This window comes from Antedon mediterranea, chromosome 4 (assembly GCF_964355755.1).
Source record: "Antedon mediterranea chromosome 4, ecAntMedi1.1, whole genome shotgun sequence".
NCBI classification, from domain to species: domain Eukaryota; kingdom Metazoa; phylum Echinodermata; class Crinoidea; order Comatulida; family Antedonidae; genus Antedon; species Antedon mediterranea.
Window position 1 is genome coordinate 14,265,041 of NC_092673.1, and position 23,444 is coordinate 14,288,484.

The 23,444-nt window shown below is 34.8% G+C and overlaps 2 protein-coding genes across 4 annotated transcripts; one reads left to right on the plus strand and one right to left on the minus strand.

Moving 5' to 3' along the window:
* The first annotated feature begins 927 nt into the window (after positions 1 to 927).
* On the plus strand, positions 928 to 4,810 carry LOC140046724 (uncharacterized). Of its 2 annotated transcripts, XM_072091427.1 has the most exons (6): positions 928 to 1,386; positions 2,037 to 2,204; positions 2,466 to 2,658; positions 2,825 to 3,380; positions 3,664 to 3,873; positions 4,673 to 4,810. In XM_072091427.1, exons 1-5 carry the CDS (start codon positions 1,065 to 1,067, stop codon positions 3,868 to 3,870), a joined length of 1,446 nt encoding a protein of 481 aa, XP_071947528.1. In that variant the 5' UTR covers positions 928 to 1,064; the 3' UTR covers positions 3,871 to 3,873; positions 4,673 to 4,810. The 2 variants fall into 2 exon arrangements, with proteins under 2 accessions (XP_071947528.1, XP_071947527.1); XM_072091426.1 differs by lacking the exon at positions 4,673 to 4,810 and having other exon boundaries at positions 3,664 to 4,230.
* LOC140046723 (uncharacterized) lies at positions 4,273 to 9,918 on the minus strand. Of its 2 annotated transcripts, none has more exons than XM_072091425.1 (11): positions 9,837 to 9,918; positions 8,890 to 9,111; positions 8,542 to 8,605; positions 7,979 to 8,141; positions 7,559 to 7,814; positions 7,127 to 7,282; positions 6,588 to 6,893; positions 6,284 to 6,416; positions 5,935 to 6,071; positions 5,506 to 5,686; positions 4,273 to 4,934 (listed from the first exon to the last, which is right to left on the minus strand). In XM_072091425.1, the coding sequence occupies exons 1-11, from the start codon at positions 9,873 to 9,875 to the stop codon at positions 4,675 to 4,677; spliced, it is 1,917 nt and encodes a 638-aa protein (XP_071947526.1). In that variant the 5' UTR covers positions 9,876 to 9,918; the 3' UTR covers positions 4,273 to 4,674. The 2 variants fall into 2 exon arrangements, with proteins under 2 accessions (XP_071947526.1, XP_071947525.1); XM_072091424.1 differs by having other exon boundaries at positions 8,890 to 9,153; positions 9,837 to 9,917.
* Between the last annotated feature and the right edge of the window lie 13,526 nt (positions 9,919 to 23,444).

Genomic DNA, 23,444 nt, shown 5'->3' on the forward strand with positions numbered 1-23,444 from the left:
CTTCACCTCTCAGCCCCAGTAGTGACCATGAGGGCGAGGTAATTTTTATTTAAAATTAAGTGCCATTTCCGCCCATCGAGCAGCTCTATTTTTCCATTTTTTTTTACCTCAGCCTCATGGAGACACTTAATATATATTTTTATTTTCTATTTTAAATTATAATTGCCATTTTCAAAACTATGATGGGCTAAGATCCTGGAGGTACTAATAAATATATTTTTATTTCATATTTGAAATTAAGTGCCATCTCCGCCCATTGAGCAGCTCTATTTTTCCAAATTTTCTTACCTCAGCACCAGCCATGGTGGAGCTGAGGTCCTGGAGACACTTAATATATATTTTAATTTCCTATTTTAAATTATAATTGCCATTTTCTAATTATGGTGACGTGGGCTAAGATCCTTTCATATTTGAAATTAAGTGCAAATATCGAGCAGCTCTCATATTCAGCTCAAAAATTCTAAATTTCCATGGCTGTAACAGGTTTTTTTTTGGGGGGGGGGGGGGTGGGGGGTGGGGGGGGGGGGGGAGAAGGGTTCGTGGGTTGGTGTTTGTGTCATTTGCAATTACCATTTTCGCACCCCAGATATTTTTAGAATTATTAGTTATTACTCACAAAACTAAAAATACAATTTTTGAACGACAGGGATACAATTTAGGCCCTATTTTGTGTCAGTTGGGGTTTTACAAACGTTTATTAGACATACAACCGTTGGTGGCACTGTTTAGGACCACATTTTGGGGATCTGGCATTATTTTTCCCAATCTGGCATTATTTGAGACAGGATACGGCATAATTTAAATTTTATCGCTGGCAACGCTGACTGAATGTGAACAGTACACATTTTTAAATATGGTACCTCTACATGTCCGGAAATTACACTCTCTCAAAAAAGGGGTTTTTTTTCCGTAGTGTGTAATATTAAATCAACCACAACCACAACCGTAAGATGAGAACATTTTAGGAACAATGGACATGTTATGCCCTGAAATTGTACTCATTAAAAATATTCCAGCTAGAATAAAATGTATAGTCCCCTCTCATATTCCCAAAAGTCTTTAACATGGCGTATGTTCCTATTGCTATTGCTTTGCAAGAAATCTGTCAAACACTTGAACAGTATGTGAATGGTAACATTGATAGAAATCTATTAATGCCACTCCCAATGCGACTGGAGGTTATTATCGAAACGATAATCGGGCATGAAAATATCCGGTTAGAGGTAATCGATAATCTTGTAGCGAGTAAAAGAGCGATAGAAGAAGTCATTGGCCCAGGCCAGGTAGGAGACGAACATCCCACTACGGACTCTGCCATGATTCACACTGGCAGACCAGGACGGGCAAGATTTGTGATCGGGCGTAGTCAGCTGCAGTTCTTTGTGGGTGCGTATTATTTTTAGGCCTCCTAGGTTTTGGGCCTAGGCCTATGTATCATTATCTACTTTAATTATTTCTTGTCTTTGGTAAAGTGGCTACCATCGAAGTAAGTAATTCATTCATTAAATTAAATTCGTGTTTCGGAAGCCATCTTCTTCTTGAAGAGAGTGGCAAACAGTCGTAACCAGCCGAGCCTTAAAAACAATTATTTTTTGTTTTTTACGCTCGGCTGATCATGGTTGTTTATCATCTTTGTAAGATAGTAGCACGAACATAGTGTGTTTAATACAAATTTAAAGTAGGCCTAACGACCTTTACTTTTATGTGAAACAAATTTTGTAATTTAAATATTAATATATTGCATGACAAAAGGTAGGTAGGTTGCATGATAGGTAGGCCTACTGTATTATTTTTTTTTAAATTATTATGAGGCTCTTGCAATAATAAGCATGTAGAGTCTTTTTTCTCTCGAAAATATTACCTTACAGTACAGTACTTTGAATTATTTCTTAGAATTTTCTAGCCAATATATTATCCAATTCCCATATAACAATTTAGTATTAATAATGAACAAAATTTGGTGTTTTTGTAAACCTAATATTTTACTTTCCGTTCAGTCTTCTCTCCATAGTCAGTTATTTTCATTTACTTCGTAGACAACAACTTTACTGTTCAGGACATGAGTAAAATGTTTTCTGTAAGTAAAAGAACGATAGAAAGGAGGCTACAAGAATACAACATGACAACAAGAAACTACACAGATATTTCTTCCGAGTTTCTAGACGCGCGTATTGGCATGATAACCATGAATTTTCCAAGATCAGGTAGGTATTTAAAATATACAGAATGGCTTGTTTTGTTACGCGACGGACTTTAGAATAGAAGAAGTACTCCTTCGACATGATAAGCATACAAAATAAGGATTATTTTTTGAAAGGTTGGGTTAGATACGATGATCGCATCATTTATTGATGGGATGGGATTCTTTCTAAATGATAGAGAGTAGTACCACTGTTTGTAGCGGTAGCTATTTGCATAGTTTGCTTATTTGTTTTTCTTTATTCATCATTTCATCTTAACACTAGGACTTAAGTCAATTGAGGCTCATTTGATGAAAGACGGCATACGAGTACGAAGAGAAGCATTGCGAGATTCTGTCAAAAGGGTTGATCCCGTTGGGCGTCATTTGCGGTCTCTGCGTTGCATACGCAGACGAGTTTATTCAGTGCCATCTCCGTTGGCTCTGTGGCACATAGACGGGAATCATAAACTAATAAAGTAGGTCTACACGTTTACGATATGTTATGATCAAAACAGATTCGTAGGCAACCCGACGCAGATATGAAAAATGATAATGTAAATGTAAGAAATTTACATTTTATGATACAATAACATAAAAGTATTTTCAGTTTCCTTTATAATTGTCGTATGTTTGATTCTACAGATGGAGGTGTGTGATTCATGGAGGTATTGATGGTTATAGTAGAGCGATAGTGTACCTAAAACTCAGTACAAATAACAGGGCATGCACGGTTCTAACTTGTTTCCAGGAAGCTGTCAGAAAATGGGGATTGCCGTCGAGGGTGAGAGCGGACAAGGGGATCGAAAATGTTGATGTGGCTCGCTTAATGTTGAACCACCCTTCTAGAGGACCAGGCAGAGGTAGTTTTATTACTGGAAAAAGTGTTCATAACAGCAGGATTGAAAGATTGTGGAGAGATGTATTTGAGGCTGTTATATGTTCCTGGCGCACATTCTTTAGCAGTTTGGAAACCATGGGTTGTTTGGACCCAGATAACGAGGCGCATATTTTTATTTTACATTTCATTTATGTACCCATTATTAATAGTATGTTGATGGATTTCCAACTGATGTGGAACAACCACAAACTGCGGACCGAGCACAACAAAACCCCAAATCAATTGTTCATAATGGGTATACAAAATATTGCATCCGATGCAAGCATCATAGCGTCTGAGTACTTTGAAGCCATACCAGAGGTAACGTGGAGTTGTATAAATTAAAGTAATAAATAAAACCTTCATTTTATACGGTATTCTTGGATTTAGAATGTAAGGCGAACGGATGTTCGTATAATTTGTTTGTCGTAACAACTACGTTATTATAAACCTGTAACAAAAACTGTTTTAAAAATAGTCTCCCCGACACACACATTATACGTGAGAAACTACTTGTATAGTTAGCCGTTACCGTACACATTTTAATTTTACCGTGTCTTGTATGATCTACCTAATCTTCTTTCATTATTTTGGCTTATTGTAGGAAAGTGTTCAGCAGTATGGTATAGATCCAAACTCACCCCTTCCAGAAGAAAATGATGGTATAGTTGTCCCTGACACTGCCTGTCCAATGAATGATGAACAACTCTCTTTATTTAAGGATGAAATAGACAATGCGCTAAATAATGCAGTTGATATTTGGGATGCAACTCCTTATTTACGAGGCTTAGATATTGTTTCTGAATTTTGATGAGTAATAATGACTATTGTGAATGTTTAAAATAGAAAATTATCATAATGCATATATTAATAATTTGGTTGGCATTTACACTTTAGTATTGGAAATCAGGCTGTGTGAATATCGATTGTTTTGAAAAACAACTTATTCTCAAATGAATGTTAATGTTTTTATTAGTTAATTATATTAGGCCTAAAAATATCTGTGTAGATTGGGGATAGAGAGAGAGAGAGCATGTTGCACAATTTTACTGATTGGTGTATTTAATGACTGCCTTAATTGTTAATTAACAACAAGTTTCTTTAATTGTTAAAGAAAAACGTTTATTGCCATTAAATTGAAAAGGTTATTATATGTCCTAAAATCAATACCGTAGTCAACATATGATTTGCTTTAACATTTTTTCTACTGATGTGTAAACTAAATATGTTTGTTGAAAATAATGTTGTACTTAATGTTTCAAGAACTGCCGACACTAAAATGTTTAGAATCAAATATTATATTTCATTTATTTAGATCTACCCTGTACAGGGGGTTTAAGAACTGGTATGCCTAATGTTTAAAACGGAAATAATATGAAAACGTATTAGCTCATAACAACCCTTTCAACCATCGCTCATCTTCTTCTGTCATATATCTTTCCGTTATGTAAATACAAATTACCACCACTCTTTCTCAACGGTCACCTCCTCTATCCACTCTCCATGTCCTAAATTGAAGCATTATGGATTTTGCTCTGTGATTGAACCAACCCATATCTACAGTAGAAAACTTTATTTAAAGTATGTCACTTGCTTTGTTCTGACCCACTTAGGTCTACACATTACCAAAAAACTGTTGAGAAAATGCCAAATCATACATATTGAACAGTGTGTCTTTTGGCGGCAGACTGCATGTTAAACCTGGCCGTGGAAGTTGCATACTGTTAATACACGTGTTGGCAGACGGGAGAAAAGAACCTGCTGTTTCTGTAAATACTATTTGTGGATGGAGAACAAAACCCAACACTGGTTCTTCATCCGTTCCGGTCACAAACTGCAACAGATGACCAAGCGTCAGGTGACCTCTTCTACCACCTATGAAAAAGAGAGGTAAAAGTCAAAACAAATCAAGTCATAACAAAACCCTTTTAGCCATCGCATCAGTAAGTGACTTGGCTTAAATGCTTTGAATAGTTTTAACACTGCATGTTCTGATATGAATTAAAAGTAATGAGGTTTAAGAAAATTTGAAAAATGTCGGAGTAAAGCGAATTTATTTTGGTATGTTACGGTTATTGCTCTTTTTTGCCATTTTAGACACTGTTATTATATGGTTTGCGACGGCAACAACAAATACTTCACTTGTATAGCGGACACATCCACTACAAGTGTGCTCAATGCAATATTCCTTTATTGTTTGTTTATTGTTTTCCACACATAATAAACTTAAAGTTAAATTGTACTAAACAAAAAGTGACTTCAGAAATACACATAAATAAAAAAGGGTAAGTGTGTGGAAGCCAAAATAAGCTTGAGAACTTTAGGGCATGGCCACCGGTTAAAATAAGGGTTTAAACAAATAATGGATTGCATTATGCTACAGTAGGGCAGAAAAAGGAAAATATACGAACAGACAGTCTGTGTTTTTCTATAACTTATAACTTACTAGCAACCTCTCTGACGTAGTCCAGAAATTGGGCATATACAGAACTTTCAAATATCTTAGTGTTTGAGCCATCGCTGCCTTTAAAAGATGGCTTCAACAATTCTTTCATCTTTTTTACAGATAATAGTGCTGCAGGGCTGGGTCGAAAAAGATGAACAAATGTTGGTATGTGACAACAAAGCTATAGAAAATAATTAGATAAAATGGTAGACAAGTGAATTGAATTTACAATTTTCAGTTGATCATTGAACGCATTACATTATTGTTTCAAGCAGAGATGAAGCATTATAGTGATTGGATCTGACGTATGCATATCATTGTGCATTGTGTTTTAGTTACTTATTTAAAGATATGGATCAGAAGCTTAAACTGGCAGTAACTGGTTTTGCGCTCTGTATATGTATATTGTAGCAGTACTGTACGACATACCTGATATATCCCCAACTTTGCGAGTCCCTTTCTTAAATTGGTTATGCACTCAGAAGGAGCACTGCTGTTGACGAGTTCGTCGATAAGGTCACTGTGCATGAATTGTGGCAATTTGCCATTCTGGACGATACTCATAGCTGTTAAAAGATAACCATTTTTAAATACATTAAATCATTATAACAGTACCGTACTAGTAAAAAGAAACAAAATAAAACATACGGTATAAGGCTATTAGGAACCAATTTGGTGAAAACAATTGTTGCATTTACACGCCACGTCACACGTCAAGGAACCTCAAATAGCACCGTGAATCGCGTGATTTTATTGTAAGTAGACATTGAAAACCTACCCATTATTATGCCGATGTAGTAATATTCCTCGGGAACGTGTTCTTTCATACCGTTATCAAAATAACCATCTTTTATTGCTCTTAAAGCCAACACAAAAAATTCTTTCCTCGGGCCGCCATAATCGGCTGCTCTCTGTGTGTAAGATATGAAATTACTGTATAGCAACACGGTTAACATCTCATTTTAACTAAAATGCTTTGAATATATTCGATTAGTTTTTACAAATTCAATTGTTTTTTTTTATTATCATTGTATTTCAAAAGGTTAATTTTATTTATTACAATAAAAATGTATTTAATATACCTCATCATAGAATTGCACTTCCAGTGTTTTGCGGTAGTCGGCCATATCCCTAATTTCCGAAAAAGCAGTTGCAAGCACATCTTCTCTATTAATCATAATAAAATTTGTTTCCCCTTCGATTACCTCTGCTTCATCTTCTATCTCTAGTGGTCTTCCTGAAACAATAGCTTTTTGGTAATAACGTAGCACTTCTACAGGATTCCCATTAATGTTGTGGGTATTGCAGTAATTCACGGTATCTTTGACAATTGTTTCAATAGTAGTAAGAGCAGGTTCTCGTTCGTTACGTTCTGGTTCGTTAACAAACTAAAAATAACAATTATTTTTGTAAATGATGATACTCATCAAAACCGAAAGCTATAGTACATACTCTTGCAATAATACATAACTTCTATTATAACATAGCTAGGTAGCTTATCTTTTTCACTGAAATCGCACTATGTTTAGTTTTTTAGTTCTAAAAGTTGTTTATATAATTATATTTAAATAATGAACTAGGAACTAGCTTCACAGACATTGAATGAGTAGTGCCTACGTACAATGTTTTCAACAATTTCTAAGTCTAAGTTCTGTTCTGTTCTGTTCTGTTCTAAGTTCTCGGAGGCCGGTATTGGTTCGGTGGCCGGTATTGTTTCGGTGGCCGGTACTTCATGTAGTCCCGGTTCCAGGTCACTGTCTGAACTTGAATCTTCGTTCTGGGGTTCAATAAGAGAAGATAATGTACAGTAATATTGCGTGGTCGAGTGAAAAAAAAGTTGTTAGCCTAAATTATGATAGAAATATTCAAATTAAGCATTTTGTTATGTTAAAAATGTATTATACAAATCAAATAAAAAAAGGAGAATATTGATAATATCTGAAAACCGGTAATTACCGGCAAGTCCGTATCGGGAAAATTGATTTTCAATTCTCGTTTCTGAAAACTGAAACTGATTACCAATACTACTTTCTTCTCTTTCACAGGTAATTACCATGCAATATTTGATGTGCACTTTCATGTTCTTCATGGAAATGTTGGCCCTACAATTTAAACATTTTTCTCGGGCTTCCACTAATGGTATTTCTGCCTCCGGTATATCCCGCTGCAATGGGCGAATGTATAATTTTCCAGAACCAAATGTTCTAAGGTCTTGAACTTTACATGGCCCGTAATGGACAACAATCAGTTTTTTGCGATCACCTGTTGTTATCTCAAACCCTCCGCAATTTGCAAGCAACGGAAATGTTCTACAAAAACAAATTAAAAATAAATATGTAGAATTTTGTTCTCATTTGCAAACTGTCATAAGCATCATCATCATAGTTGATTATTTTCTCTTTAACAAACAGTATTTTGGCAAAATCACCACAGAAAACATTTCGATGTGAAAACATTAGAAAAATTATTTTACTTAAATACCAGGTTGCAAAAATCGTCTTGATTGCCTTCCGCTGGAAACACAATTTTCTTCTCGCCATAGCCGTTATCTTTCAGTTTTCGACGTTGGGCTACAGTAGGAACAGTTTCCATTTTGTGTTCCATGAGGCATACTAAAAATCTTGTCAATGTTCTTCCTAAAAAAGGATAAAATATCTTATAAAAACCATCTTTTATTAATAATCATTTCGGTCAATTAAGAAGATAAGACCTCCTTGTATTATTATTAGGCATGTTTTTTGGTTAAATAGCAAATTTTGTTACATGGGCTAATTGTTGGAGGTTAGCAAATATACAGATATGTTAGGAAATACATAACATCGTTATTCTTTTTATTATATGTTTAATAAAACTGTTAACATTTCAACTTTATATAAAAAACATACACCAATAAACCTGATTGGCAGTATTATCCGAACTCAACTATAACATGACGTAATAACTGTACCGACCTAAATACATTACACACGACAGCTTCTAAACTCTCATTGTGAAAATACAATTAAAATTGATGCGATAAAACAATTAGCATCGTACCTTTTCCAGATGGTTTACTACTGGTACTGTTGTTGCTATGACCCCTGTTATATGGGGTTTGTCTCTGAAATAATATTATATGTACACAGTGATAAAAACTCGTTCAAAATGTTAATTTTACTTGTAATACAAAAAATATATGATGTTTTACTGAACGGCCAGGTAAGTCTCCAACAAAATTAATAAAAATGTGATGGACAACATGTTAAAATGTGGCACCATTGTATTGAAAATTATTTAAACTGGATTGGTACAGGCGCGGAGCCACTTAATAAGCTATCTATCGGTACAATAGTAAACGATTCGGGTGCCAAGAAGAAGGGGGTTTAGTAACATGATGCAACTTACATAATTTCGATTGAACAGTCGTCTGTGTTCACTCGCAATACTTTGGTCTCTGCTAGGCGTACTGCTGGTGCTAGCACTGGAACTCAACGTAGATCTACTACTAGGCCTACTAGTACTAGCAGCATGACTAGTGGTTGTAGTAGTACTAAGCTCACTACTACTATTGGAAATGGTAGCAGACGAAGGAGTGTTTGTGATAGAATTTGCTAACCCCTGCAGCACCTGCAAAACACTACGTAAATCATCTGACATACTGGATGATACCTGAAACGAATGAGTCCATACAACTTGTATTTACACTTTTTCACAATTTCACGTTAATTTATCACATTTTAAGTTTATATACTAGAAAATCAATATTATTCCTAGAGCCTAGTAGGCCTATATGGTTTAGAGCTATTTGGCAAAATAAAAAATAATTGTTCAGTGGTAGGCTTCTGTACTATTATTATTATTAATAAATACAACCATTGATTAAAATATCGGTCTACGCACAATCGGAGGTTTATATATAATTTAATATAAGTATGTGTAATAATATTATATTATAGGCCTAGCTAGGGCCTGGCCTAGCTGGATAATTCCTATAATTAGTAATTTCAGCTACAAAATCCAGGTTCCAATCCTGGTCACCACTCATGGCACTAATTGTAGCTTTTTATAAAATAATGATAATAATTCCAATATTAATAATTATTAGGCCTATGCCTAGTATTAGTATTGTAAGTAGGCCTAGGGCCTAGGCTGGGCCTATATCATGCCTAGCCTGCTAGGCCTATCTAGTCTATACAGAAAAGTATAACAATAACTTAAACCATCATCAATTTCACCTACAAAATCGATAAAACACAGAATTTAAAATAATAATAATAATAAAACAGGAAAACACTATTAAACATTATTATATTTATTTATCTACCTATCATCAGTATACGTACGGTACGTACCTTTTTGGTCTTCCTGAGCTGAATCAATTCAATCAGCATCAATGTGTGAAAAATGACGAACTACGCAGTTGAATAGCCCCCCATCCATAACAGCGTTGGGTTATTTAATGCATGATGAATAACAAATAATTATGATTTAATAACAAATACACATGTTTTTAATTAATCCATGATAAATATTCGTAAAATATGTTTATTCGGATATTTATTAATTACGTCTCCACTATAGTCTATAAAACATAATGAATGTCATTATTTCAAAAAAAATAGGCCTACCCCGTAAACAAATGGAAGCTTCTCAACAACAGTTAATTTATGCATCATATAGAGAGCACAGAGCAGAAAATGGCTCTAGGCCGGCCTCATCCTAGCAGCCGCCGCACAGGGGGAGAGAGAAGCACAACACCAGCTCTCTCTCTCTCCCCTGTCTCTCCCCCACAGGCGGGTGAGGTGGGTGTTACCCCGGGCCTAGTTGTGGGGCGTAAAATTGTAACAGGCCCACAAGCTAAATTATATTATTTCATTCTGGTTTTTTTTTCATTATTTAAGTTTGTGATAATGTGTGTAACCAGGGAGATGTAAAATAAATTTATAAATTAGTTTACATCTCCCTGACCTGTGTGTGTAACGTAGGCCTAAGTAAGTGTCATACAGTCGTATTAGTTGACATTCACCCCCCGCCCCTCAATATTAAATCGGCGCCAACAGTTACAATTTAACAATAAAACAATAAATGTGCGAACAACTACCGTTTAAAACTTGTCGAGTGGAATATCTACACTTTACATGCGTAAATGCGAATGATGTACAAAACTGACTATGGAAAGTATGAAAATTAAAAATTAGTATATCAACTGATATATACGTAAGCGGAGCCAAAAGCTAACGTTTGAAAAGTTGTCGAATGAAATGTTATCACATTAAATCACGAACAAGCGAACGGTGTGTAATACTGGCCAATCGAAAGTAGGTGATTGAAATGCAACCACTTTAACTCAAGAAAATACGTTCGGTGCGAAAAATCGCCGTTTGGAAAGTCGATGCTTCAAATATCATGGTTTGAAATCACGAACAAGCGAACGGTGTGTAATACTGGCCAATCAAAAGTAAGTGATTGAAATGCAACCACTTTAACTCAAGAAAATACGTTCGGTGCGAAAAATCGCTGTTTGGAAAGTCGATGCTTCAAATATCATGGTTTGAACTCACGAACGGGCGTATCGTGTGCAAAACAGTTGTTTCAACTGTTGAACAGACGAACGGTGTATAAAACAGGCAATGAATTAGAATTATAATTCGATGAACTATAATTAAGATGCTTTGTTTGAAATGTTCATGAACTACATGAAATGTTGATAAATGAGTTGACTAATATATACTTGTATTAACGTTAGATTAATTCAATTATTGCTGCCTGGGCTCAACATTCTTTAGATGGTTTGTGTTATGGGTAGTTTGTTCGGCGTATTGTCGTTTGGGCTAGTGGTAGATGGTCACACATTATATTGGATGGTGTAGATACTAGGTGAATGGTTTAAGTTTTCATTGAACTGCATGAGATAATATTGGATGGTTTAAATTTTGTACGAATTAATTATTGGTGGATGGTATGTATTATGTATTTTTGGCGGGTTTGGCTTTCCATACATATACTGTCGTGTACGTATACATACATAAAATAAATGGGGAAACCCCGTAGGCTTCATTTAGCCTACACTGTACCGTATACGGGTTTTTTTGTATAGCTGAATATAATACTAAATACTTGATTTGAATGTTTAGGAAGATTTAGTATTTTAGTTCTTTGAAATGTATGCATTGTTTATATGTTAAGTGTGTCTTTATTTTATGATTATCATCATAAAATACTTCATTAATTTATATCATCAATTCAGTCAATGTCACATGCTTGTGCGCATATTAAGAAACGACATTGTTTTGGCCATGTGCTCCAACGATCCAAAGGATCGGCAGAGGACCGTTTCCTTAAACGTTCTTCCACCCTATGCATATTGTGTACACGTGCTCTGCCGTGGATACAAAGGACTGTTTTGTTTTACGCGCATACCTAGCAATAACAGGCTCTTTCTTTAAATGTTCTTCCACCCTATGCATATTGTGTACATGTGCTCTGCTGTTTATGAAAATCAGATTTATACAAGATTTATTTAATTATACTATACTATACTGAAGTTGTTTTTCAGTTATGACCATTATGAGAGTTTGATAAGTAGGGTGTTTCGTAGTTATTATATTTTAGAGAACAAAGCTAGAATAGTAATAGGCCTAATAAACAACAAATAAACTTGAAATGTTACTGGTAGGTCTATGCTATATAGGCTATTCATAATAAAACAATTGAAAAAACTAAAATCCACCAATGTTCCCCGTTTATTTTCCCAGGGTCAAAGTGGTCAAAATAAATACAATATTTACAATAAAGATATATATTCCTTCATATGGTAACTAAAACATACTCCACGCACGGAGGACCCGAGATGTAATCCGTAATTTCGAATAACTTTTATAACTTAGACCTCCCAACTCATGGACGTACCCTAATACGGTTACTGAAAATAAATAAGGTTAATGTTTAATAAAATTAAAACTTTGTTCTTTAGATTTTTTTAATATGATGATGGACGATCAGATTTTATTTATTTTATTCACAGAAGAGCTGGATTTAAAGGATGCTACTGAAGAGCCAATCATCAAAGATAATAATGAAGTTGTAGTAGCACCAAAAAGGTCTGCCCCTCCAAAATCTGCATCATCATCGTCATCTAAAGCCCCAAAATATGACAACGTAAGCCTAAAAATTGTTGATTATCTAGAATCAAAAGAAATAAAGAAAACTCCTAAACAAAATAAGGACGCATTAGAACTGTTTTTCAAATCAACATTTCAAACTGTCAAATATTTTTCAAAGATCAAACAAATTCAAGTTAAAAAGGCTATAACATCTCTTGTGTTGTGATCTCTAAATTGTGGAATAGTCATATCAATTTGTTGTCTAAGAATACGTTTGTTTACCTAAATTTATAACCGGTTAATTTTTTATGGACATATATATACACATAGCATGAACGAATGACATTTAAATATAGTACTACTACTACTAATCAGACAGAGGCATTGGAAAGGCATTATCACAGCAGATTTTTACAACTACAAAATGCTTGGTTCCAGTTGGATCAGGTAAACTACATAATAATACATGCCAAATTATAAAGTGTTTTTTTTTTATTTAGAAACATATTTCCATTCCAGTATACAGTATATGCAGTTGTTACTGCTTTGATTTTCCGTATGCCTGTAGTTCATACATTGACTAATAACAAGCCTACTGCTGATAGAAAAGAGATTCCAAATATTGTTACTAATTTTGAGGCCATAAGTCTTGTGAGTAGCAGCATGCAATGTATCAAATTAATAATTGATTAATTATTAAATAATGTTGACAATAAAAATGCATTTGGAAGAAAATATTAAAATATTGAATTTGCAATATGGCTGCATTCGCGTGCTCAAGTTAGTGTTTACTTACCAACCGACCGACCTAGTGAGCTGTAGAGTCTACTTCCTTTATTGTGTTGTGTTTTAGGATGATGCCACATATCATGATACAAGAGGTAGACATGATGAAACATTAATGGTACCTGCCTCCTACTACACTACGGAAAGTGATTTAGACCAAAGAAACTTTAGCATCAGAAGAACAGCTAAGTAAATTTAATGAATATCTCTAGACATGTGGCAACAAACCCGGCAACAAACCAGTACAACAAATGATTAAACCCAAACGACATCATTTGCAACAGGCGAAAGAATCGGTATTGGCTGTACGGAACACTTTGTCCCCATACAATGTTGGTCAACTCTGGAAAGCACTGATGTCATCGGGTCTTGAAGATGACAATTCTGAAGATCTTAACCTTTGTAATTTAGATTACGAGATAATGGAAACTCTTTCAGAATGCTACATGAACACAAATCATTGGTCAAACTGCAAGCAGATTTTATCAATAATGGCTGACAAACTAAAATTCAAAGAATTAACGCATTTTCTACCATAAGTCACACTTTACTGGTTCAAAATTGCACGACAACATCAGATCTTGCATGGAAGTGGAGCCCAAGTAGAAGTGCAAAATTAGACTCGAATGCTGGTAGATTCAAAACAAGTTGATCATTTTATCACATTTATAACAAGGACCGGCACGTACGTTCGCCGCATAGACTTGCCCCAAGTCTGTATTATCTTTTTTTTAAATTTATTTGTTTTTATTTCGACCGCGATTTTTGTCTGAAAATACAGACTTGTGAAACACGTATAGAAATCGATTTGCAGACCGCAAACATCCGATAAGAATGACGTATAAGTTTATCATACCGTATTTGGCTATATGGGGCGGGCGGTATGTAAATATAGATTTCGAATCAACCAATGATCATTTTGTTTCAAAATGAAAAAGATCGAGTACGTACAGTGCTGAATGTACGATCGAGACTGTTGAAATATAAAATCGTAATGCCAAGTTGTTTTGTTTATTAATTGTTTAGTCCTTGGCCTAGGCCTCTTTTGTAGGTCCTACTCAATTCGCACGTATGACCTGCCAAATAAAACGCCAATAAAGTAGGCCTACATACCACCACCGGCGGCACACAACAACAGGGCTACAACACCACACAGAACAGGACAGGGTCTGGGTGGGAATTTAAATCAAAATTATCTCCGCGTAATAAAATGATCCATTCAATGTTTGATTTGCGGAGAAGCTAGCCTATCATATCACGAGTTTTCATGTTCTTGGGAAAAATCCCATCAAATGTTTACCAGACTACTAGGCATATAGAATCATTTCTAGCCTTCAGAAACTTTCATAAATGTACCCAAGTACACATTGTCTAAACGTAACATAGCGCATGCGCATCATCTTAGTTGTTGAGTCTTTGAAATTCTGAAATATGAATATTAAAACGGTGTACGAGTGAGTAGCCAATCGCATGCAGCTGAAACTAGTCAACCGTATAATCGTATGCACCAAGAATTCTTGGTGTCAAACCACGTGACTTGTGCGTGTTTCCCCAGACGGAGTATCCAAAATCAAGTAGTATACGTATGAAACGCCATATGTGCCAAAATATTTATCTTTTTACTAATATTAAGACAAAACTCCGTCTGGAACCCAGACTAGTTCGCCGCAATGCAAGAATAGGTAAGTTTACTGGAAAAGCCAAACTATAGAGGGTGTCGGAATCAACCAAGCGTGAGATTTGAAAGTTTTCGCACAAAAGTTTGATTGCTCTAAACACAAAAAGACGTTAAAAATTGTGACAAATATTCATTCAGAATTTTGAGTAAAGCAGTATTTTAATTTTTTAAATTATATTCTACAAGAATTTTTAAGTTTAAACATTTTTGACACAATATTTAAAATATTACAGCATTTCAAAGATAGCAATATGGGAATTTCTGAAGTAAAATGAGTCAACTAAAATGTTAAATTGTAATTAATCTGAAGTTTTCTCAGATATGACGAATATCATATCATCTTATTTAGATAACAATGCATTTAATTTTAATTAAAACTATAGAGAGCAACAATTATTTTACGAGATTAACATTTGCCTGAATTTTGGCTATTTTTGCACAGCAGAATAGACGTTCCTATGTTAAAGCATAGGCGCGCACCTGATAAGGCTATAAATACAGTATTAGATGAGTGGAAATAGATGAAAAGTTGCAACAGTTTGTTTTTTTGATGAATCATGTTCAGAATATAATAGGGAATAACATATCCAAAATCTACCTTCATCTGAAAACTATAAATGGTGTAATTTGCATAAATTCAAAATGGCTGCCATTCAATCATTAAATGCTTATAAATCAGGTAATACAAAGCTAAACATGTTGATTTTAGGGTCTATACCTATGTTTTCAATACCAAAGAATCCATTTATGTCACTTTTATTTTTCCTAAAGTAGCCATTTTGAAATCCAATATGGCTGACATCCACAATTGTACCGTTTCATGCTTTTAAAGCATAACAAAATATTACTATTACTTAAAAAATAATACTGGTTATCATTAACATTACTTCTATTTTGATAAAATGAAGAATGTTCCAGAATAAAAAAAATAAAAATAACAATCCCATAATTCCAAGCAAAACAAAAGATCCTGATTGACTGAAAGTTTTCCCAGGAAAAATGAATGACATGAAGAAAGTACATACAGAATCTAGTATTTCTTAATACTAATTCATTCAAGTAAGTTTCAAGAGTTTCTGAATATCAATCAACAGTAGTTCTAAACATCAGTATTTATATAAAACCTAGGCCGTGTGTAGGCCTAGGTGGCATGAGCCTAAGTCAGTTAGGCCTAGGCAGCATAGCCTAAGTCAGTTAGGCCTAGGCAGCATAGCCTAGTCAGTTAGGCCTAGGCAGCATAGCCTAGTCAGTTAGGCCTAGGCAGCATAGCCTAAGTCAGTTAGGCCTAGGCAGCATAGCCTAAGTCAGTTAGGCCTAGGCGGCATGAGCCTAAGCAAGATAGGCCTAGTGATGGTTTAGGCATGGTCAGCTTAGGCCTATGTAGTTCAACTTGGGCTTAGACTAGCTTGAATATAATTTTAGAGCTAATGACCAAAAGAACCAAAGACCTTTCTTTATCTTTTCTTATACAATAGTTTGCAAGAAAACAAATTATAAGGAAGGGAAAATAAGTATTTGAATTGTTTTAACTTACAGGACTATGAGTAGGCCTATGCAAAACCAAGAAGACCATTCTGAGACAGATTTATGTCCATTATGTGATAAGAGTATGACTGATGATGATGGTAGAAGAACAGTAAACATTACTCAAAAAGCAGCAAGGACAGTAAATGAAGCTAGTAGTAAAGAAAAAGGAACATCATTGCAAGTAGTAGCCGGTCAGGTCCTCCACTCAGACTGCAGAAAAGCATTTACCAACAAGAGAAACATTGCTGTCGCTAAAAAAAGAAAGGCGGAAGAATTTATTGTTGAGACACCATCTTTGAGATCAAAGCAGTCAATATTCAATTTTTCTAGCCATTGTCTTTATTGTGAAAGTAAGGTAGTTGATGAAGATGGAAATCGTCTTGAAAATGTATACAGAGTAGCTTCTTGGAATTGTCAAGATTCTATTTTAAATTCCTGTAAGATCCGAGGAGATAAATGGGCAGATGATGTGCGATCGTGTTGTTTTTGCTCAAGACTTACCAGCCGTTGATGCTGTATATCATCAAGTTTGTAGCGTCAATTTCAGAACTGGCAGAAACATTCCTAACGAGTACGACACTAATTCTGGTGGAGACAAACAAACTCGCCCTGGGCGAAAAGCTGATACCACTCGTGAACAGGCTTTTTTACTAGTACTAGAAGAGTTTTTGGAAAATGAGGAAGAGCAGACCACAATATCTGATCTAGTTGATAGAATGGCATGCTTGTGTTCAGAGCCATATAGCAATATCTACATGAAGGTAAAACTCTATGAATATTTTGGAGATTCCATGATGATTACTCAAGTTGGTAACCGTTCAAATATTATTACAATTCGTAAATCAGCTGCAAAAATATTGAATGAATTTTATGTAAATCACAAACAAGAAGAAAATGAAGAGGTACGTAAGAAAAATATTTTAAGAGCTGCTGCAGCATTAATTAAAGCAGACATCGATCAGGTAAAGGATAGTCGAGACATATATCCTGATCTTCAAGGTCTCGGAAATATAGAACGTAACTTAGCATATCTTCCAATGTCACTCAGAATGTTTTTAAGTGATATTTTTAGAGGGAATAAAACTTCTAATGAAATCAAAATTGCAGCAATTGGACAGAGTATCATGCAGCAGACTAGACCAAGAAGTATTGTAGCACCTATCCCGTTTGGATTAACTATGCAGTTGCATTGGAAATGGGGCTCTAAAGAACTTATTGAAAATCTGAACAACAAAGGATTTTGCTTGTCTTATGATGAGGCATGCCATTTCAAAGCATGTGCTGCTAATGATCAGAGCGACCCATTTTCTAATTTAGATGGTCACTTTTGTCATGTGATTGCAGACAATGTAGACCACAATATTGTAACACTAAATGGAAAGAATACTTACCATGGCATGGGTCTAATGTTTACAGCTACCCCAGAAATAAGCTCCAAACGCCAAGTTCCTCGTAGTGCTTCTCGTAACATTGACAAACCAAAGAGCGTTGACATTAAAAGATTTCGAAAATTGGGAAAAGCTGGCGATAACATGATATATAATGCATTACCAATGATTGACAAGGAAGATGACCGAGAGCACCTTGATACATTGTGGAACATAGCATTTCCGTATCGAACAGATAGACCTAGTTGGTCTGGATTTATGCAGGCTGTGACGAGATGTGCTCATCCAGGAAAGTCTTCTTTTCATTTTCTGCCAATGGTAGACTTGGATCCCACAAATATGAGCTGCGTGTATTCAACTCTATTATTCGTAAATAACCAATGCCTAAAACATGGAGTTACACCTGTTGTAACCTTTGACCAGCCACTTTGGTTTAAAGCAAAACAAATAACTACTCATGAAGAAGAGGTGAAAGGTATGATTCTAAATCTTGGAGGGTTTCATACACTTATGAGCTTCTTAGGCAGCATTGGCCACATCATGAGGTCGAGTGGATTACGATCATTATTGGAACTAGTATATGCCGGCAACACAGTTACACACATGCTCATGGGAAAAGAATATGAGAGAGCAATACGAGGTAACTTCTTGATTGATGGAGCTCTCAATGGGCTTCTGGTAAAGAAGATGCTGAATGATAATGATGACCCGCAACTACTGGACTATGCTTTAGAAAAATTTGACGAAGTTTTAACATCAAGTGAAACAGTTGTATGCAAAACAGATAGCAAAATACAATCTATACAGGAGACGCTGCAGCAAACCAAATACTTGCAGAAAAGGCCAACTGGGCAGTTATGGATCCAGTACATGAAGATGATAGGTATCTTGCGATGTGCCTTGCGAGCACAGCGCACTGGTCAATTTATGCTCTATCTGAAGTCTCTACAGGACATGCTGCCATTTTTTGCTGCTAGTGGTCACAACAATTACGCAAAATCGGTTCATCTATTTTTGCAAGATATGTTTCAACTTGAAGAAAGTAACCCAGACGTGTACTCAAAGTTTATTTCTGGATTGTTTTTCGTGAGAAGAAGTGACCGCTTCTGGGCTGGCCTCCCAACAGATCTCATCATTGAACAGGTTCTGATGAGATCATTAAAAAGCAAAGGAGGCTTAACACATGGGAGAGGAATGGACGAGACTCAACGGACAAGATGGCTCCTCTCAATGCCAGCATTTGCCGATATAAACAAAGAAATGGAAAGCATGTATCAAAGAACACATGAAAACTACAACAAGCACATGACACCTAGTAGACGTAAACAAGATAATCAAGACACTGAGTGCATCTTTGAATTCCTACAATGCCATGATCCATTTGATGACAATGAAAATTTGTATGATATTTCCACTGGTATATCGTCTTGTTCTTCAAATGTACATAAAGCTGAAGAAATTGGTAAAGCAATTATGAAGAAAATGGAAGGAGAAACGGTTTCAAATTATGTATTTCACAAGAAAGATCAGGTTAAAGTCATGGGAAAAAAAGTGGTTGCTCAAGGGGAAGATATTCCAGTGGACCCCCAACTTCTGTTTCAGCGATTACTTGTTATAGCAAATAATACAGAATTAAATCTTGGTGAGGTGCTGAATTATGAACTTTCCATCTATCCACCATCTCTATTCAATAGCAAAGGAATGCTACATTCACCTAACAAGCCACAGCTTTCAGATGCAATATCAAAACACTGTCAACCAACCTCACCTACTATATTAAATGAGGAAGATCATTGCTATGCTTTCGATGGAGGCTCATTGATTCAACGAATGGAATGGAAAAAAGGAGATACATATGATCAAATTATGGAAAAATATGTAGTCTATGTCTAACAGTTTTCTAATCCCGTTGTAATCTTTGATGGATACAACAACACATCCACAAAGAGTATCACACATCAGATTCGATCAAAGGGTATTTCAGCACCATTAATAGCCCTTTCACCAAATCTACCATTTAAATTAGACAAGAAAACATTCCTTACAAACAACAACAACAAGCAAAATTTCATAAACATGTTATCAGATAAAATGTTGAAAAAAAATGGCATTCAAACAATTCATGCAGAAGGTGATGCAGATGTTCTTATTGCAAAAACAGCCGTTGATTTAGCTGTATGTAGACCAACTTATGTAATAGCTGAGGACACAGACATCCTTGTTTTACTGTGTCATCGAATAAAATCGAACACTATTGGGTTGTTCATAAAATCTGGAAAAGCCAATTCAAAACATCCTTTATGGGACATAAAGGTTACTAGTGTTAAACTTGGAGATCAGTTTTGCAGGTTTTTGCCATTTCTTCACGCTCTTTGTGGATGTGATACCACCTCTCGTCTATACAGCATCGGGAAAGGGATAGTTTTAAAGAAAAAAGAGTTACTTATGCAACATGGAGAACCATTTCTTTCAAGATATTCGAATCACGAAACAATTAAGAAAGCTGGTGAAAGAGCTCTTGTTCACTTGTATGGTGGATGTGAAGAAAGCATTAATGAACTGCGCCATAAGAAATTCAATGAAAAAGTTTTAAAAAGCATTCGTAGCATAGAGGTACAAAGCATTCCACCTACATCAGACTCTGCAAAATATCATTCGTACCGAGTTTATTATCAAACACAAGTGTGGATGGGGAACAACCACCTAAAGCCAGAAGAGTGGGGTTGGAAATTAAAGAATGGAAAGTTGATGCCTATTACTATGGATTCTAGCCCTGCACCTCATGAACTGTTGAAGGTAATAAGGTGCAAATGTAAGGGATATTGCGATACCTTACAATGTTCTTGCAAAAAAAATGGCCTCTACTGTACAAACTCTTGTGGCGAATGCCAGGATGGCTTCTGTACAAATATTTTGTTGGAAGACAATACTGATATTATTGGAGATAGTGATATCTATCTATAACAATGCAACAGACTTTGATCGAATTAGAAGAAAGTTTTGTACACCGACGGACGTTTATAAACTTTCAAATTTCCTTTATTAAGTTGTCTTACAAATTCGATACAGCCACACATAACAAGTAAGAGTTCATGCAACATTCTAAATTTTAATTTGTTAATATGATTTATCTTTAGTGTCTGAGCTTAAAATAATATTATGCCAATGTGCCCAATATTGAATAATTGATAGTACAATATATTAATATGTAAAATTAATGTTCAAAAAAAGTTCAGAACCCAGATTGAATTATTTAGAATTTTTATGATCATGTTTATATTGGTGTTTAATACATGCTTATTCTATTTAATGGTTTAATATATACTAATAGCATTTTTATAATAAGGTATACTGAAATGACCTTTGACCTAAGGTCAAAGGACATATTAAATGTCATATTCGGAATGTTTAGGGTCATGTTTATATTGGTATTTAATACATTCTTATACTAAATATTCGATGGTTTAATAGATCATTAGGGTTTTTTAATAAGGTATACTGAAATGACCTTTGACCGAAGGTCAAAGGACAAATTAAATGTCATATTCGGAATGTTTAGGGTTATGTTTATATTGGTATTTAATACATTCTTATACTAAATATTCGATGGTTTAATAGATAATTAGGGTTTTTTATAAGGTATAATAAAATGACCTTTGACCGAGGGTCAAAGGTCAAATCAAATGTGCTATTCCGAATGTTTAGGGTCATGTTTATATTTGTGTTTAATACATTCTTATACCAAATTCTTTATGGTTTAAGAGATAATTGGGATCAAAGTTGTAAAATGGCAGCCATTTTGATTTTATGCAAATTAGCTAATTTATAATGGGCAGATCAGGGTAGATTTGGATATGATAATATCTACATATAGTTGAGCATGTTTCAGCAAAAAAACAAACTGTTGCAATTGAAAAGTCTATTTCCACTCATCTATATACAGTACACATAAATACTAGATTAATATAAACTAGGGATACAATAACAGTTGATACCAGTTATTAAATTATTTTTATTTTCTAATATCTGTATTAATATATGTATTATTTTAATGAACAACACTTAAATACAGTATAAGTTATTACAATAGCATGTGTCTTGTATTTATCTTTTAAGTCAGAAATTATATTTTTATTATACAGTATTAATAAATATAATATTATATTATATCATGACACTTTATTTATTTCAGAATGGATAACCATCTTAAAATCCTGGATTCTTTATGCAGAATATGTGGCCAGTGCTTAAAATCATATAATGATTACAAAAGGGGTAATATTCCCAAGCGCAAAGAAGTCACAATGCATACCGATTTAATTGCACAGCTAGGCTTTGACCCAAATACAGATGAAGCCGCAGTGCATCCTAGATATTTGTGTCATCTATGCTACACTGCATTAAAATCTTCAAGATCAAACCTGAAAACCAGTAGTGTGGAAGCCACACACAAGAATAGGACCCTGCACCACATGTCAAAGGCATACAATCCAATCAAAGGGAGGAAGACCAAGAAAAAGGAAATTGTCGACCACTTTTCTTCCATTATGTGTCAAGAAGTTTTAGTTTGGTTACAATTGGATTATTGGATGCTTTACATGTTGTTTTTACCAATGTGTTTGTATCAGTCCTGTTGCCTTACCATGTAATCATGTCTCATGTAAAGCATGTATCCAGTCATGTTTTGTTGATGTTGATAAAACTGTTTAATGTCCTAAACGCAATTTTGATGTTCATTTTTTGTCTTGTCACTTCTGTACCAGCATTGTTCATTGAATGTCATGTAAAGTTGTTTGTAAATCGTGTCGTTGTGTAATTCAGTGTAGAGAATGTAATGTCCATGTTTGTGTTTGTGATCATGATTATTACTGTGCATCACCAAATCAAACGGATCCAATTCATATATTCCAAGTTGAGCCAATCAAAAGATGGAACTACAACATTTATGATAATGAAAAGGTGAGAATAAAAATAATGTAACAGCAATATATTTGAGAAAAGGAAATTATTATACACATTGTAAATTACATATATATCAATAAAGTTCATAATTAAAATAAAATATAAATTGGTTACAATTTTTTTTTAGTATTAATAAAAACAAAACATAATATATTAGTGAACATTAATGTTTATTAACACTTCAAATTCGAAAACAACAACAAACTTAAAAATGCTTCTTGTTTTAGATTCTTAAATCAGTTGCCATACCGGTAATTCGTAAACCGTTGTCATCTGTGCGCCATAAAACTCTTCAGAAACGAACTAAGTTTTTGACCAAGGTAAGAGATTTGGTCAGTGAGACGGCATGGTACAGCAAAAAGACGAAGTGAGGAGTATGCCATGTGAACTGCAAACTATTTTGGCTTAACCCATAAAGATGCCATTTGGTGATTTGTTATTCCTGAAAACAAATCTAGGCCTCACTTGGAAGAGAAACAGGAAATTAAAACAGTAAGTATAATTATCCTAAAGTAC